General features: G+C 45.4%; 1 protein-coding gene across 6 annotated transcripts in view; it reads right to left on the reverse strand.

Moving 5' to 3' along the window:
• The window catches only part of LOC144607605 (phosphatidylinositol 5-phosphate 4-kinase type-2 beta-like), a 91,234-nt gene that overhangs the window by 26,364 nt on the left and 46,422 nt on the right, over window positions 1-18,448 (reverse strand). For all 6 annotated transcript variants that reach the window (XM_078424535.1, XM_078424533.1, XM_078424536.1 and 3 more), the window contains 2 exons: window positions 8,916-9,068; window positions 5,461-5,607 (listed from right to left, as the gene is read on the reverse strand). In XM_078424535.1, coding sequence (XP_078280661.1) covers window positions 5,461-5,607; window positions 8,916-9,068 — 300 coding nt within the window. The remainder of the gene's footprint in view (window positions 1-5,460; window positions 5,608-8,915; window positions 9,069-18,448) is intronic.

Below are 18,448 nucleotides of genomic sequence, written 5' to 3' on the forward strand. Positions count from 1 at the left end.
TCTTTGGAATGCGGGGGGAAACCAGAGCACCCGGAGAAAACCCATAAGGTCACAAAAGGAATAGACAATAGACAATAGGTGCAGGAGTAGGCCATTCAGCCCTTCGAGCCAGCACCGCCATTCAATGCGATCATGGCTGATCACTCTCAATCAGTACCCCGTTCCTGCCTTCTCCCCATACCCCCTCACTCCGCTATCCTTAAGAGCTCTATCCAGCTCTCTCTTGAAAGCATCCAACGTACTGGCCTCCACTGCCTTCTGAGGCAGAGAATTCCACACCTTCACCACTCTCTGACTGAAAAAGTTCTTCCTCATCTCCGTTCTAAATGGCCTACCCCTTATTCTTAAACTGTGGCCCCTTGTTCTGGACTCCCCCAACATTGGGAACATGTTTCCTGCCTCTAATGTGTCCAATCCCCTAATTATCTTATATGTTTCAATAAGATCCCCCCTCATCCTTCTAAATTCCAGTGTATACAAGCCCAATCGCTCCAGCCTTTCAACATACGACGGTCCCGCCATTCCGGGAATTAACCTAGTGAACCTACGCTGCACGCCCTCCATAGCAAGAATATCCTTCCTCAAATTTGGAGACCAAAACTGCACACAGTACTCCAGGTGCGGTCTCACCAGGGCCCGGTACAACTGTAGAAGGACCTCTTTGCTCCTATACTCAACTCCTCTTGTTATGAAGGCCAACATTCCATTGGCTTTCTTCACTGCCTGCTGTACCTGCATGCTTCCTTTCATTGACTGATGCACTAGGACACCCAGATCTCGTTGAACTCCCCCTCCTCCTAACTTGACACCATTCAGATAATAATCTGCCTTTCTATTCTTACTTCCAAAGTGAATAACCTCACACTTATCTACATTAAACTGCATCTGCCATGTATCCGCCCACTCACACAACCTGTCCAAGTCACCCTGCAGCCTTATTGCATCTTCCTCACAATTCACACTACCCCCCAGCTTAGTATCATCTGCAAATTTGCTAATGGTACTTTTAATCCCTTCGTCTAAGTCATTAATGTATATCGTAAATAGCTGGGGTCCCAGCACCGAACCTTGCGGTACCCCACTGGTCACTGCCTCCCATTCCGAAAGGTGACATTTCGGGTCAATACCCTTCTTCAACCTGAAACTTCCCCTATTCCTTTTGTCCAGAGATGCTGCCTGACCGCTGAGTTACTCCAGCCATTTTGTGTCTATCTTCGACGTGAACCAGCATCTGTAGTTCCTTCCTACCCGGGAGGGAGATAAAACCAACTAGAGTAAACTCTCGGTTATCCGGTATTAAGGCACCCGGAATTCTCACATAACTGGCAAAAATATTAACCAACTTCATAACATTTAAAAACATTAACTTGAATTTGGCACGCCGATGCCCTTTTGTTCATGAGCTGTCAACCATTAGCCCACAGTTAAGTGGTCACCTGGGAGAGTCATGAGATGCTGCCCGACCCACTGAGTTACTCCAGCATTTTGCGTCTATCTTCGATGTAAACCAGCATCTGCACAGTGGTCACCTACTTCAGGGTAGGTGAAAGTCCGAGCAGAACCGACACATGAAGATTTTGGTTTTATGAAGACAAGCTCAAACAGTGAATTTTATTTCAAGTATTATGCAAAGTAACTGTGGAAAGAGATTTTCAGTTTACTTATTTTTATACATAACGACAGTACATTGTACACTGATTTGCAGTGATATCCTCTCTGAAGACTTGGTACTTCATGTGATGGTAAGTACAGTCATTTGATTTATTTTTGCTATATTTCACATTAGTACTGTTTTAAAATTAATATTATTAGTCTTTAAAGCAGTAAGGTTCAACGGTATGAATGGAAAATGCCGCAAGAAATATTCTTAAGACTTTAGCGATGCAGCGTGGAAACTGGCCCTTCGGCCCACCGTGTCCGCGCTGACCAGAGGTCGCCCGTACACTAGTTCAAACCGACAGACAAGGTACAATTTACAGAAGCCAATTAACCTACAAACATGCACGCCTTTGGAATGTGGGGGGGAAACCAGAGCACCTGGAGAAAACCCAGGCGGGTCACGGGGAGAACGTACAAACTCCGTACAGACAGCGCCCGAGGTCAGGATCAAACCCGGGTCTCTGGCGCTGCGTGGCAGCAACTCTACCGGGGGCTCACGCTGTCGACCTCCCCGTGGTGAACCCTGTCAACTGACCTCAGTCAGGCGAACGACAACAAACAGAGACAGCAGAAGCAGAACTTCTGCTGCCTCAAACGCAAGAAGAAGAAGCAACTCTACCATTGCACCTAGAATTGCTCTGGAAGGTGTAAGCGGTGTAAATGTAACGCAATGAATGGCCTCTTGTCCTGGAATCTCCTACAGTTTTATATTGTACAGTTCAGCAGTTTTGGATTCAAACTTTGGCCCAATTGATTCCAATGTCTGTGTACCATATTGTGCTGTGTGTTCAGTCATGAAGACCTGAGGGCAGCCAATAAATGTCCCATTTTTATTTAGACAATGGAATCATTCACTTTCTATAGAATGCATTTGACTTTTTCTAAATTAAGTTAACTTATACTCTGCATTTCATAATTATTCACTCGAGTCAATAATTAAATGAGTCTCCCACTCCATAATTAATTGACTTACAAATAATTCATTAATTTAAGAACTGGACTTGAAACATTCGGTGCCGAACAGGTTATAATTCAGCAATTGTCTGGTAATTATATTTTTATTAAGGAGCTAAATGCATTCCAAAATTAGCAAGCATATTCTCTGTGGCCATTAATAATATTCTGGGATATTCTGGCAAATATTCAGACCATTTAGTGGACCAGTTAATCCACTTACACTATTAAAATGCCATCATTTTTACTCTCGTTGACATGGGTCCTTGTTCTGAGACCCAATAATGTCCCCTAATCTCAACCTTTAACAAACATATCTGTGGGGATTTCTGACTGTTATTTATTCATCAAGCAATATAAATTTATAAGATTGACTAGCCATTATCGCCATAAAGATCTCATTGCCTCTGCCACAACTGTTCCACGTTCCAACAATCTTCCATTTAAAGATATTGCTCCTAAATTCTCCTATTGTCACTTCAGTTTTAAATCGATGACCCGTTTGCTGGCTCCCTGACCAGTGGAAATAATCTTGCTATGTTCGCCCGAGAAAGCTTATAAAGCATGTGTGTATATATAATATACAAGTGTGTGTGCATGTATATAATATACATATGTGTGTGTGTGAATATGCATATATACACACACACACACATGTGCATATGTGTGTGTGTGTGTGTGTGTGTGTGTATATATATATATATATATAGTTATAGCATCTACAGTTTTCCTACACATATATATATATGTGCAGGGCGCGACAATAGATGCTGGTTTAAACTGAAGATAGACACAAAAAGCTGGAGTAACTCAGCAGGTTAAAAATGTCACCCATTCCTTCTATCAGAGATCCTGCCTGTCCCACTGAGTTACTCCAGCTTTTTGTGTGCGCGTGTGCGTGTGTGTAATGTGTATATATATAAAGCGTGTGTGTGTATATATAATATACATGTGTGTGTGCATGTATATAATATACATATGTGTGTGTGTGAATATGCATTCTCCAGAGATGCTGCTTGCCTTGCCGAGTTACCCCAGCACTTTGTGTCTATCTTTGGAATGATCCAGCGTGTGAGTTGTGTGTTTCCGTGCTTGACCCAGAGAGTGATTTCACGAGGAGGGACCTGTCCAACCCGCAGCTGGAATTTTAAAATCACAGATAGGAATTCGGAACACTTCCTGTCATCAAACTGACCTGTGAACAAGCTCCATGTTTTCAGTTTAAACCTTCAGCAGCTAATCATTTACAGGACTTGAAAAAATAACTATTTGTCTTCAACTCAGGTGCTGGACATTAATTGAATGAAGGTGTCTGGGATTTGTGTCGGAGGTGTCACAGAGAAAAAAAGATGGATTGGTGGAGAAGACACAAGGAACCCAATGGATAGGGGTTGCCAACTATCTCGTTCCCAAATACGGGGCAAGGTGACGTCACCGCCCCGCGCCCCACGTGACCTCACCCAGCCAGCGGCCACGTGCTCCCGCTCCACCAATGGCGACAGCCCGGGCCTGGAGGCGGGGTTGCTACGCAACCTCCGCTAGGTGCGCGCACAGGCCTCCACACCTACACTGTCCGGAGCTAAAATGTCAGAAACCTAGAGTGTCGGGACCTAAACCGACGGGACCTACAGCTTCGGGGCCTACAGCTTCTGGGCCTACGGTGTCCGGGCCTACAGCGTCCGGGCCTAGAGTGCCGGGGCCTACAGTGTCGGGGCCTACAGTGTCGGGGCCTACAGTGTCTTGGTCTACAGCGCTCCCGGGGTCTAATACGGGACAAGGGTGGCCCCGTACAGGACAAACCAGTTTAGCCCAAAATACGGGATGTCCCGGCTAATACGGGACAGTTGGCCACCCTACGAATGGATGACACCTGTCTCAGGAGACTGAGGAAATTCGGCATGTAACCAAATGCGGCACGGTGGCGCAGCGGTAGAGCTACGGCCTTATGGCGCAAGAGACCCGGGTTCGATTCTGACTGCGGGTGCTGTCTGCATGGAGTTTGTGCGTTCTCCCCATGACCGGCGTGGGTTTTCTCCGAGATCTTCTGATTCCTCGCACACTCCAAAGACGTAGGTAGGTTGATGTTGCCTCTTTGTCGCCCGTGAACTTCAAGACATTTGTCAAAGGGGAGAGTAGAGACGCAGAAACGTTGATTGCAACAGCACAAGGCCGGAGATATTTTAATATCTTAGTTTGGAGTCTGGCAGCTCAGTGCCACAGCAATCCATCAAATCCGGATCTCCTTTATATCCGCATTTGCCGACCTGCTAACTGGCCGGTGAACTGACAATTATAAAAAATATTAAAATAAATAAAATAGATTCAATAAGAGTTGTTTGACGGGCAATACAAGAATGTGTAGGGAGGAACTGCAGATCCTGGTTTAAACCGAAGATAGACACAAACGCTGCAGTAACTCAGCGGGACAGGCAGCATCTCTGAGGAGAAGGAATGGGTGACGTCTCGGGTCGAGACCCTTCTTCAGACTGAAGAAGGGTCTTGACCCGAGACATCACCGACTCCTTCTCTCAAGAGATGCTGTCTGTCCCGCTGAGTTACCCCAACATTGTGTGCCTATCGTCGGCAATACAAGAATCTCGTCCACCCACAGAATCTTATCCGGTTTCTCTTCCCTGTTGGCTGCATGCAGTTCCTTTTGGAAAGCATTTATAAAATGCGAAGAGTTACATAAATCAATATCTTGCAGCACACAACCCCGTTCCTGTCAAAAGAAACCATTAGCTTTCATTGGTCTTACTTGTGTATTGTGGTGCTGTTCAATGGACACACAGACACACTTAAAACATTCCAATGAAGGTGGCACGTTGTGCCCGGGATGGGATGTACCTTCAGATCATATTTCCTGTGGACAGTGAGTCTGTGGCTGAATACATTTCTTGTTACGGTCATATACGTCTCCACACCATCCACTGTTAACCGATACATGCCCAGGAACTGTGGAAGAAGTGTGTTGCCATGGCATTCCACGATATACTGGAGAGGAAAAACAAAAGACATCACTGAGCAGGGCAATGTTAGAAACACCACCATTTCATCAACCTGCTGACATTTTTAGTTCAGAGATAAAAAGGTGGAGGGTTTGCACGGTGGCGCGGCGGTAGAGTTGCCGCCTCACAGCGTCAGAGACCTGGGTTCGATCCTGACTACTTTTTCAGTCAGAGAGTTGTAAATAACTTTTTCAGTCAGAGAGTTGTAAATCTGTGGAATTCTCTGCCTCAGAAGGCAGTGGAGGCCAATTCTCTGAATGCATTCAAGAGAGAGCTAGATAGAGCTCTTAAGGATAGCGGAGTCAGGGAATACGGGGAGAAGGCAGGAGTGGCGTACTGATTGAGAATGATCAGCCATGATCACATTGAATGGTGGTGCTGGCTCGAAGGGCCAAATGTCCTATGTCCTACTGCACCTATTGTTTATTGTTTACGGCTGCTGTCTGTATGTTCTCCTCATGACCTGCGTGGGTTTTTTCCAGGATCTGCGGTTTCCTCCCACACTCCAAAGATGTCCAGGTTTGTAGTTTTATTGGCTTGGTATAATTGTAAATTGTCGCTGGTGTGTCCAATAGAAGGTTAGTGCGCGGGGATCGCTGGTCGGCGCGGTCTCAGTGGGCAGCAGGGCCTGTTTCCACACTGTATCTCTAAACTAAACAAAGTGGGCCCTTCAACCCATCGAGTCCACGCCATTCATCGAACACCCGTTCACACGAGTTCTATGTCATCCCGCTTTTACATCCACTCCTTACACACTAGGGGCAATTTACAGAAGCCAATTAACCTACAAACCTGCACGTCTTTGGAATGAGAAAACCAGAGTACCCGGAGCAAATCCATGCGGTCTCAGTGAGAACATACCAACTCCATACAGACAGCATCCGAGGGCAGGATCGAACCCGGGTCCCTGGCGCCGTGAGGCAGCAACTCTACCCCTGCGCTACTCTGCTCCTCTCTAGAAAGCCGACTCTTGCTGGGCATCGACTCGCAAGGTGCAGACCAACTCACACGATGCAAAACAATAATTCCCACTTTCACTTGGACCTCCATTCCTGCTTACATCAACCATGAACCCCTCGGACAGAGTCGGAAACGTTTTGGAAAGAACTGCAGATGCTGCTTTAAACCTGAAGTTAGACACAAAATGCTGGAGTAACTCAGCGGGACAGGCAGCATCTCTGAAGAGAAGGAATGGGTGACGTTTCGGGTCGAGACCCTTCTTCAGACTGATCAGTCACCCAGAACCAGGCGACACAGTCTAAGAATAAAGGGGAGGCTATTTAAAACTGAGGTGAGAAGAAACTTTTTCACCCAGAGAGTTGTGAATTTGTGGAATTATCTGCCACAAAAGGCAGTGGAGGCCAATTCACTGGATGAATTTAAAAGAGAGATAGATAAAGCTCTAGGGGCTAGCGGAATCAAGGGATATGGAGAGAAGGCAGGCACAGGTTACTGATTGTGGATGATCAGCCATGATCACAATGCATGGCGGTGTTAGCTTGAAGGGCCAAATGGCCTCCTCCTGCACCTATTTTCTATGTTTCTATGTTTCTAAACGTTATCCATTTTATCTCCATCTTAGTCATGGGGCATCTGCAGCGTTCGTTTTACTAAATACATTTAAGGATCTGGACTTTGGACCCAGTCTCTATGGGCCAACACAACATCAAGCAGAGCTTTTATCCATGAATCATCAATGGAACATCTGCTGTTAATTTTTAACCAAAAGGTCACAGCAACAAAAAAGCTCTATTTCTTAAGGCTTATTAAACCCTGGTGTAGGTGGCGGTCTTCAGTCTGGGAGAGTTGCTTCTGGTCATATTTCCCATCGACGGCTGTACTTATGTTACAAACACACATTTCTTCCTATGCAACAAAAAAGCACTACTTCATAAGGCTTATTAAGTCGTGGTGTAGGCGATATATGTAGGTGTATGGTCTGGTAGAATGGCTTCAGGTCATCATAAGACCATAGGTGATCGGAGCAGAATTAGGCCATTCTGCCCATCGAGTCTACTCCGCCATTCATTCACGGCTGATGTATCTCTCCCTCCTAAGCCCGTTCTCCTGCTTTCTCCCCATAACCCCTGACACCCGTACTAATCAAGAAATCATATTTCCCATGTGTGTGTGTGTGTGTGTATATATGTATACTATGTGTGTGTGTGTGTGTGTGTATAAACCATGTGTGTGTGTATATATGTGTGTGTGTATATGCTATGTGTGTGTATATATATATATATATAGTCTTGTGTATATATATAGTATGTGTGTACGTATATATTTGTCTTTAGAGAGATGAAGCAAGTGTTTACAAGGAAAGAATGTGTATATTGTATACTATATGTACACACACACACGTATAAAAACACTCATAGTATATATATGCATACACGCACACATGTTACACGCATAGTATACTATGTACGTGTAATGTGTGTGCGTGTATGCATATATATATACTATGTGTCTATATGTATGTGTGTGCATATGTGTGAGTGTTTTTATACGTGTGTGTGTGTGTGCATATAGTATATAATACACACGTTCTTTCCTTGTAAACACTTGCTTCATCTCTCTCTAAAGACACTTCAATCGGCCCTACTTTAACTTCCTTGATCATTGCACAGTAATCAATCATTCAGACAGCCAGGATTACACATTTTAGCCCAAGGTTAGTCCTCTTCCAGCTTCAGTCTCGTTTTAAGCAGTTGACAAAGTGTCAGTCAGAAATAAATCTCTTTCCCTTCCTCAGAAATAAATCTCTTTCCTTCTCCTCCCCCTTTCCCCACCTCCTCAAAATAAATTAAATCTTTCTCAAGGTGCACGTGGTTTCATATATTTTCATCGGCGAAGCCGCCAATTAATGAACTACTCCTGTCTAATGCCTTCTGCAAGAGGCCAGAGCAGTACCAACGTGCTGCTCACATAGTTTGGTTTGGTTTAGTTTAGAGATAGGGCGTGGAAACGGGCCCTTCGGCCCACTGAGTCCACACTGACCAGCGATCGCCCGTACTATCCTACACAGGAGGGACAATTTACAGAAGCCAATTAACCTACAAACCTGCACGTCTTAGGAATGCGGGAGGAACCTGGAGAAAACCCACTCAGTCACAGGGAGAACATACAAACTCCGCACAGACAGCACCCGTAGTCAGGATGGAACCCGGGTCTCTGGCGCTGTGAGGCGGCAACTCTACCGCTGCGCCACCGTGCCGCTCTAGTTCTTTCAGAGATACAAAAAGTACCCTTTTTAATCACAGTGCTTAATAAAACCAAACTTTGCTTGAGTACCTGATGGTATTTTTTAAAAATGTTGTGCATTTCCGCTACATCCTCGCTAGTTATGGTTTTTATGACGAATCTCTTGTCATACGTGGTTAAGAACCGAGCTCCCATTCGGTTCTGTGCATCACTGTTTATGGGGGCACTCCGCGTTACTGAGTTCTGAAAGAAAGAACAGGTTTTAAATCAGACATTGTAAGAATGCCATCACAAATTGTGGGCATGGTGATTTATGTTCTCCATTGTAAGTTCTTACTTCTGAAACGTTGCCACCGGGAGGGGTTGTGACAGATGACAAAGACACGTTTGATGGGAAAGCTGAATAAACAAGACTAGAAGGGAATAGAGGTTTGTGCTTGTAAGAAGGAACTGCAGGTGTTGGTTTAAACCGAAGATAGACACAAAATTCTGGGGTAACTCAGCGGGTCAGGCAGCATCTCTGGAGAGAAGGAATGGGCGACGTTTTGGGTCGAGACCCTTCTTCAGACAAGTCATGGGAAAGGGAAACGAGAGATATAGACAGTGATGTAGAGAGCTATGGAAGAAATGAATGAAAGATATGCAGAAAAAAAGCAACGATGATAAAGAACACAGGCCACTGTTAGCTGTTTGCCAGGTGAGAACAGGAACCTGGTGCGACTTGAGTGGGGGAGGGATGGAGAGAGAGGGAGTGTACGGGTGGGGGGAGGGATGGAGAGAGAGGGAGTGTAGGGGAGGGATGGAGAGAGAGGGAGTGAACGGGTGGGGGGAGGGATGGAGAGAGAGGGAGTGTAGGGGAGGGATGGAGAGAGAGGGAGTGTACGGGTGGGGGAGGGATGGAGAGAGAGGGAGTGTATGGTTGGAGGAAGGGAAGATTGTGCTGATTGGATTGGATGAATTAAGGTGGGAAAAGACCCAATGAAGCATCGAGGCATGGAATAAACTTGCCATTTTTTTCTTCTCAAGAGTGTTTTATTATCAAATGTCCCGAAATTGAACAACAAAATTCTTACTTGCAGCAACACAACAGATATGTAAATATATTACTCTGAAAAACCCATAATAAATCACAAATAAAATTCAGTGTATATATATATTTTTTTTTTAAAGAAATAAATAAACAATAATAGTGCAAATTCAAAACAATGTCCCCAAGTCCATAAAGATCAGAGCCTATTTGGAGGTTGTGGTGTTTAACAGCCTGATGGCCGTAGGGAAGAAGCTGTTCCTGAACCTGGACGTTACAGGTTTCAGGTTCATGTACCTTCTTCCCGATGGCAGGGGTGAAATGAGAGCGTGGCCAGGGGGGTGTGGGTCTGTGATGTACATTCTATGCAAGAGGGGCAGTTTTTAAACATGCTCATCAGTCATTCTTGGTCCCGAATCTCTTCGAATTACTTTATCAGACAGTTGTCCAATAATGGGGGAAAGTTTAAGAGATCTTGAGTTGGTCCATCCACACTTCCACACTGCGTAGCACTTCCACACTGCGTGGCACTTCCACACTGCGTGGCACTTCCACACTGCGTGGCACTTCCACACTGCGTGGCACTTCCACACTGCGTGGCACTTCCACACTGCGTGGCACTTCCACACTGCCTGGCACTTCCACACTGCCTGGCACTTCCACACTGCGTGGCACTTCCACAACACTCACTTTCGCTTCCCTGCAGATGTTACGTCTCATAGTCTGATCAAGGTGAAAAAAACAACCCTTTAAGGAGAGGCAAGAATAACATTAAGGCAAAGAAACGAGAATAACGCTCGGTCCATGGCCATTTTTGGCCATCTTCTCCATAGTTCAAATTGGATTCCGCACAGTAATCTATATACTAAAACTCTCGTTTGTTTGTTTGTTTGTTTGTTTGTTTGTTTGTTCCTGAACTACAGCCAAAACAGTACACGATAGCACGACAATATCAGGCCCACCTTACTCACCGTCGTCCCTTTGGTGCTAATGGAAGAGGTTTCATTGAAATCGGTGTTATATTTTTAAAGTTATTCACATTTTAAAGTTTAAATCTATCTCCTAGGGAGGGAGGGGGATGAAGGGAGGGAGGGGGGAGGATAAGGGGGGGTTGAGGGGGATGGAGTGGGGGGGAGGGAGGATAAGGGGAGGTTGAGGGGGATGGAGTGGGGGGGAGGGAGGATAAGGGGGGGTTGAGGGGGATGGAGTGGGGGATGGGGAAGGGGGAAGGGGAAGAGGGAGGGGACGAGGGGGAGGGGGGAGGGGAAGGGGGGGGAAGGGGAGGGGGACGGGGGTGTGGGGGGGAAGAGAGGGTGCTGCACCAATGCAGGAGAGGTTTGGGCCCGACGGGTCCACTTGGTCTAGTAGGTACCAAACAAATCTCTACACATATTGCTTTTAGAGAAATTACTGGATCCATCCATTTTGTACCATCATTCAGATTATTCATTAAGTACTTGCACAGACAATTTTCACTTAAAGAGCGTGCTTTTCTCAATTCATGCATCAAAAATAAATTGCTCCATCCTTTTTAACATTGTGAATGTATTAAATTGATATTACTAAGCTCATTCATTGCTCCTCTCAACCTTTGATTGATTGATTGAAAGACACAGCATGGAAACAGGCCCTTCGGCCCACCAAGTTCACACCAGCCTCACTAGTTCATACTAGGCCTGGATAGAATGGATGTGGAGAGGATGTTTCCACTTGTTGGAGAGTCTATCACCAGAGGCCACTGCCTCAGAATTAAAGAGCGTTCCTTTAGGATGGAGATGATGAGGAATTTCTTCAGTCAGACGGTGGTGAATCTGTGGAATTCATTGCCGCAGAAGGCTGTGGAGGCCAAAGCCAATGGATATTTTTAAGGCAGAGTTAGATATATTCTTGATTGGTACGGATGTCAGGGGTTATGGCGAGAAGGCAGGAGAATGGGGTTAGGAAGGAACAGTAGATCAGCCATGATTGAATGGCAGAGTAGACGATGGGCCGAATGGCCCAATTCTGCCCCTATCACTTACAAACATCCCACCTTCGCATCAATTCCCGGTACACAAGGTTCCATTTACAGAGGCCAACTAATCCACAAACCCACACATATTTGGGATGTGGTAGGAAACCAGAGCACCCAGAGGGAACCCACCCATCCACCAGAGAGAACATGCAAACTCCACGCAGAGGTTCCAACCTGGCTCTCGGGTGTTGTGAGGCAGCAGCTCTACCGGCTGCGCCACTGCGCTGCTTTAATTGTTCGACCTTGTGGGCTCCAAGTGTACAAGCTCCTGCACATCGCCCATGCTCTCAACCGCACCACACCTTCAAATGAAGACACCCACGGGTGCTGCCAATTGGAGCAGAGTGTGATGGTGGAGGGGGGCGCGACCTTGAACCAGGTACAGACATTCTTGTAGCCTGGTTCAAATAGGCTACTCGTAAACAATTGTGTGCTCAATCCTGATTGCAATCGAGGCAACTTTTTCTTTATACAATGGGTGATGGGCATAGGGAACGAGCTGCCGGAGGACGTAGTTGAGGTGGAGGTATTATCACAATGTTTAAAAACACATTTGGACAGGTGCATGGATAGAATAGGTTTAGAAGGATATGGGCCTAACGTGGGCAGCTGAGATTAGAGCAGACGGGGCATATTGGTCGGCATGGGTAAGTTCAATAGTCAATTTTATTTGTCACATACACATAAATGCGCAGTGAAATGAAAGATTACCCACAGTCCAACAATAAGAGCAATAAAAATAAGCAATGACACACACAATCATAAACCAACACCAAACAAAAAGAAACATCCATCACAGTGAGTCTCCTCCAGTCACCTCCTCACTGTGATGGAAGGCCAGAATGTCTTTTCTCTGGGTGTCTATGGGTGGAAATATCAAGGGCTAGACAGGGAGCTTTAAGGTGAGAGGGGCAAATTTCAAAGGATGTGGGAGGCAAGTGGGTTTTTTTTGCATAGAAGGTGGAGTGTGTCTGGAACGAATCTGGAGGCGTGTGTTTTCACACCTCTCTACCTCTTGCCTGATGGGAGGGGAGAAGAGGGAGTGACCGGGGTGAGACTCATCTTTGATTATGCTGGCGGTCTTGCCGAGGCAGCGTGTGGAGTAGATGGAGTCCGCGGAAGGGAGGTTGGTTTGTGCTTGTGGTCTGGGCTGCGTCCACAATTCTCTACAAGGAGCTCCTTAAATGCTTGTGTCGGCTTGTTCGACATCAACTCCATAAATAACCCGCTCCAGTCTTAGCCAACTCTTGTCCCGTACCATTGTTGTGTCGTCGATTCATATTCAGGACTACAGCCTCAATCATCTACGTCACTCCCCGCATTAATGAACCGTTCGACCATAATGTCATCGCTCCTGCGGACTTTAAACAACTGGGTCCCTTCTGAAACTCCCCCAGCTCTCTCCCCAGGCCAACTTCCAATCCTCCAATTGCAAATACCCTCTCACCATCCAATCTGACTGTAGTTTAGTTTAGTTTAGTTTAAAGATACAGCGCGGAAACAGGCCCTTTCGACCCACCGGGTCCGTGCCGACCAGCGATCCCCGCACTTTAACATAATCCTATACCCACTAGGGACAAATTTTACATTTTACCAAGCCAATTAACCCACAAACCTGTACGTCTGTGAAGTGTGGGAGGAAACCGAAGATCTCGGAGAAAACCCACGCAGGTCATGGGGAGAATGTACAAACTCCGTACAGACAGCACCCGTAGTCGGGATCAAACCCGGGTCTCCGGCGCTGCATTCGCTGTGGGGCAGCAACTCTACCGCTGTGCCACCAGTGATGTGCAATAGAGAGTACAACTCCATATGTTGAAAGTTAAATGGTGATTGAGCTAAGCCTACCACAAGCTGAAGGCGAGGGTCGTTCAATTTTCTCCCACTTCGTATCTCCTTTCTCATTTATTACTTTTCCTTTATAATAAATTGTGGAGCCTTCAAGTTTAAAACCTTGGATTCGCCTAATTCTACACTGCAAGACAAAGGCTTAAAATGCATACTTCCAAGTTCCGCTCTGGTACCATGCAACAGCAGACAGTTAAAAACACAAATCTCTTATAAATGCTGCCAAAATACATATATTTTGTATTCTGTTTTGTGCAGGCACACAATGGGCTGCCTATTCAGTCTACAGATCTGACAACTTGTTTTACATGTCCAATTACCAGCCTCTATAGCGTTCAGGCACTTTGACATTCATTAATGATTAAATGCCAGAAGTTTCAGAATAGCTGCTCCGAAAATAGCAGCTTTACCCAGGGCTATTTCACTTTCATCATAATAGAAACTAAATTAAGTTACTCAGCGTTTGAGAGAAGCTAGGTTCTAGCATTTGCTGGGATTTGGATCTAGGTAACAGGCAGCCTTGTAGTTATAAGCCTGTCGTCTCTTTTTTGCTCTGGTTTATTTCCACCCACCTGTTTAGACCGTAATGTTGTATCCTTATTGTTTTGATGTGTCTATGCTTTATTTAGATTTTAGATTTAGAGATTTAGAGATACAGCGCAGAAACAGGCCCTTCGGCCCACCGGGTCCGTGCCGCCCAGCGATCCCCGCACACTAACACTATCCTACTAGGGACAAATTTTACATTTTACCAAGCCAATTAACCCACAAACCTGTACGTCTTTGGAGTGTGGGAGGAAACCGAAGATCTCGGAGAAAACCCACGCAGGTCACGGGGAGAACGTACAAACTCCGTACAGTACAGCACCCGTAGTCAGGATCGAACCTGAGTCAACGGCGCTGCATTCGCTGTAAGGCAGAAACCGCAGTTAACAATTATTCTTAATTGTTAACTGTACGTTTGTGTTGTCATTTGTGAGCGGAGCACCAAGGCACATTCCTTGTATATGCACATACTTGGCCAATAAATCTATTCATTCATTCATTCATCATTCATTGATTTATCAAGCATTGTACCTTGTCTTCCACAGGTGGGTCAGAATCAAGGTATTCACTTATGATCCAGTGATGATATTCATAGAACAAGAAACGTAGACCTGTATTGCACAGGAACAGGCCCTTTGGCCTACAACGTCTGCCCTGCATATGAGGCCAAGTTAACAGGCAACAACAACCACCCTACCAACAACTAGAGAGCAGTCCTGAACTACTACAGTATTTACCTCATTGGAGACCCTTGGACTATCTTTGATCAGACTTTATTGGCTTTACCTTGAACTAAACGTTATTCCTTTATCATGTATCATCTGTAAACTGTGGACGGCTCGATTGTAATCATGTATTGTCTTTCCGCTGACTGGTTAGCACACAACGAAAAAGGTTTTCACTGGAACACGTGACGATAAACTAAACTAAACTAAACTAAACTCACTAGGTAGGAAAGAAAACTGCAGATGCTGATTTAAATCGAAGGTAGACACAAAATGCTGGAGAAACTCAGCGGGTCAGGCAGCGTCTCTGGAGAGAAGGAATGGGTGAGGTAAAACAAAGCTCTACACTGTACCTCGATACACGTGACACTTTCTAAGCTTAAACCTCAATGATCACAGGGAGAGAGATTTCAAATTTTCATGAGTAATATCCCAAAAGAAAAGACTGAAGTATAGAAACGCCAAAGGCACTTGAGGTTTCCATCGGGTCGAGGCTGTGGATTGTAATACACTAAGCACATTGTGAGGGAGGGTATTAAATGTTGGAACTGTCAACAGATGGCTATTATCATTCAGTTCTACATCTTGGAAATTTTGTGCTGGAGACTATTTTTGGCATGAAGCTGAAAGCCACCTCCAACACCCGCCGAAAGCCTTTAGGGAGAAGAATGACAAACATGTTGGGAAACGATGATCTACTGCATGCGAGAAAGGAGGATGAAGAAAAGACCACTGTTACCTAGTTAGCAGCCCTGTGTCCACTGCCATAAATCAGAAGCATATATTTATTAAGTCATAAAATTACCAGGTTATTAGTTGAAAAGGCCGCAGGTCTGTAAAAATGACAACATCAGGGGGCAACACCAGAAGAGACATATTGGTTTGGAGTACAGAAGGTTTATATAATTTCTGCAATGACGCAATGTTTATGTAAGTGTGTGTTAAAGCCAAAAAGTCTTGCAAATGCCGCTCACACTCTTTCATGCGCTTTCCGCAATAAAGTGAGGTTTAACGCTCAACTTGCCGAGTTGAAGTATACGCCGTGCCTTGCCGATCATTGATTAACAATCTTGTCACGGAAAACAGCGGGTTCACGTCCCACCCGGCCACGAGACAATGTAAGTTACCAACTGAGCTGAAAACAAAACGAACAGCCGTCCAGATTTTTTTTTAAAAAAATCACCATCAGAATTTGTGGGTGATTTAAAATAGTTCAAACCCAAACAAAATCCAGTGAGACATACTGATAAACCACGGTTCCAGCAAGGCCCCTCCCCCCCCCCCCCCCTCATATAAATACATTAAAACTTTGTAGAAATCTTATGCAAGGACTTGGAAACTGCACGTTCTCCCTGTGACATTGGGTCTTTGCAGAAGCATTTGTAGGAGTTTTTATACATCTCAATCACATTCTCTGGTAACCATTGGAGACGATACCGATATGGTGAACACGGCACACTGGCGCAACTTTCACATTACCGCTGATCCTTTCAGTCTGAAGAAGGGTTCTGACCTGAAAGGTCACCTACTACTTTTCTCCAGAGATGCTGCCTGACCCGCTGAGTTACTCCGGCATTTTGTGTCTGTCTTCACATTGCTGCAATATTGAACAACTTGGGCATGTCCACCAACATCTTGGCTAGAATAGAGACGCAAGTAACAGCGGATGCTTGAGTGAACAATGATCTGTTGAGTAACAGCAGAGTCTTGAGTGAAACCCAAACTGCTGGCAGAACTCAACAGGTCAGGCAGGGAAATCATGACACTCATTTGCGTTCCTAAGAAACCTCATGTTATTGAAAATTGCGTTATAAAGACAATAATGGAAGGGAAAAAGGGGTAATAGGCGAGAGTGGGTCAACTTGCCACAAGTTATTTTTCCTGCAATATTTAAAAAATAAAGGCCTTTTCAATAATAAGATTATCAGAGTGGTGAATCTGCGGAATTCACTGCCTTGAAGTGGAGATTGCCAAGTTCTTGATTGGTAAGGGTTTAGTTTAGTTTGGTTTAGTTTAGAGAACTAGGAAACAGGCCCTTTCGGCCCACCAGGTCCGCGCCGACCAGTGATCCCCGCACACTAACACTATCCTACACACACTAGGGACATTTTTTACATTTTACCAAGCCAATTAACCTACAAACCTGCACGTCTTTGGAATGTGGGAGGAAACCGAAGATCTCGGAGAAAACCCACGCGGTCACAGGGAGAATGTACAAACTCCGTACAGACGGCGCCCGTAGTCAGGATCGAACCCGGGTCTCCGGCGCTGCATTCGCTGTAAAGCAGCAACTCTACCGCTGCGCCACCCTGCCGTCGGGTGTCAAAGGTTACGGGGAGAAGGCAGGAGAGGCAAAGATAGGCCAGCCATGATCAAATAGCTAAGTGGACTCGATGGGCCGAATGGCCTAATTCTGCTCTTATGACTTCTGAATGGACGACATAAAAGAAAATGAAGAATAAAGCTTCAGCGTCAAAGATAAAGCCTTATGCCATTGAATTGGTGCTTCAAAAACCTGTCTTGATGGTTGGTGCAAACACAGTTCCAACAAGAACTCAATCTTCAATGGATTTGCGTCTCAGTCTGGAGACATGACGTGCTGACAAATCTTCAAACACAACAGGGACCAAAACCTGTGAGTTACTGTGTTGTTGCAAAAGATGACTATCTTTGAAACCGCCGTGCAGCTGGAAGATCAAAGCAGTGTTTCAGCACATCTGTTGAGAAGGCGGAATCAAAAACCGACACTGAAACAGGCTTGTCTTTATTTTAAACATACTGAACCCTCTCTGCAGCGGCAGGTTTTTCACTGAAACTTGTCAGGGCAGGAAGCAGCACAGTAGCATGAACAACCTGTGCTGGCAATGACATTGTCTTGCAAACGTGGAATGTCTGCACTTGACGTTTGCCATGGGATTGGACGGAGAAGCACCCGTGGTCAGGATCGAACCAGGGTCTCTGGTGCAGTGAGGCAGCAACTCTACCGCATTATTAAAATGCGAAATTATAACTGGCACGATTGTTATTTCTAGTGGTTTTATGTGCTGGCTGCAGGTGTCTGATTGTGCACTGGAGCAACGACAGGGTTGGCAGGGAGGCAATACATAAAACATGTCAGCAGTTATTTACTTTCAGCTGGATAAGTCAGCCATTGAAAAGATGAAGCAATAAAAGTCTTATCAAGGATGATAAGCAGAAAGAACTGGGGCAGCTGTAAACATTACTTCACAAGATATTATGAAATGCACGCTGTAAATGGTATGCAGCTGGTTGACAATGCTTGAAGTGGGTAGTTAGCAAGACGAATGTAGCAACCTCTGCATTCTGGCATGGTGCAAGGCTATGCAAGCCAGCATGCACTCCACTGCTCAATTTGCAATCCAGATATTTAGTCATTTTTAGTTCATTCTCCATAACCCCCAAATCCTCTGATTATTAGAGTAGGGGAAATTGAGCACCAGAG

The sequence above is a fragment of the Rhinoraja longicauda genome, chromosome 29 (genome assembly GCF_053455715.1).
Source record: "Rhinoraja longicauda isolate Sanriku21f chromosome 29, sRhiLon1.1, whole genome shotgun sequence".
In the NCBI taxonomy this organism is placed as follows: Eukaryota; Metazoa; Chordata; class Chondrichthyes; order Rajiformes; family Arhynchobatidae; genus Rhinoraja; species Rhinoraja longicauda.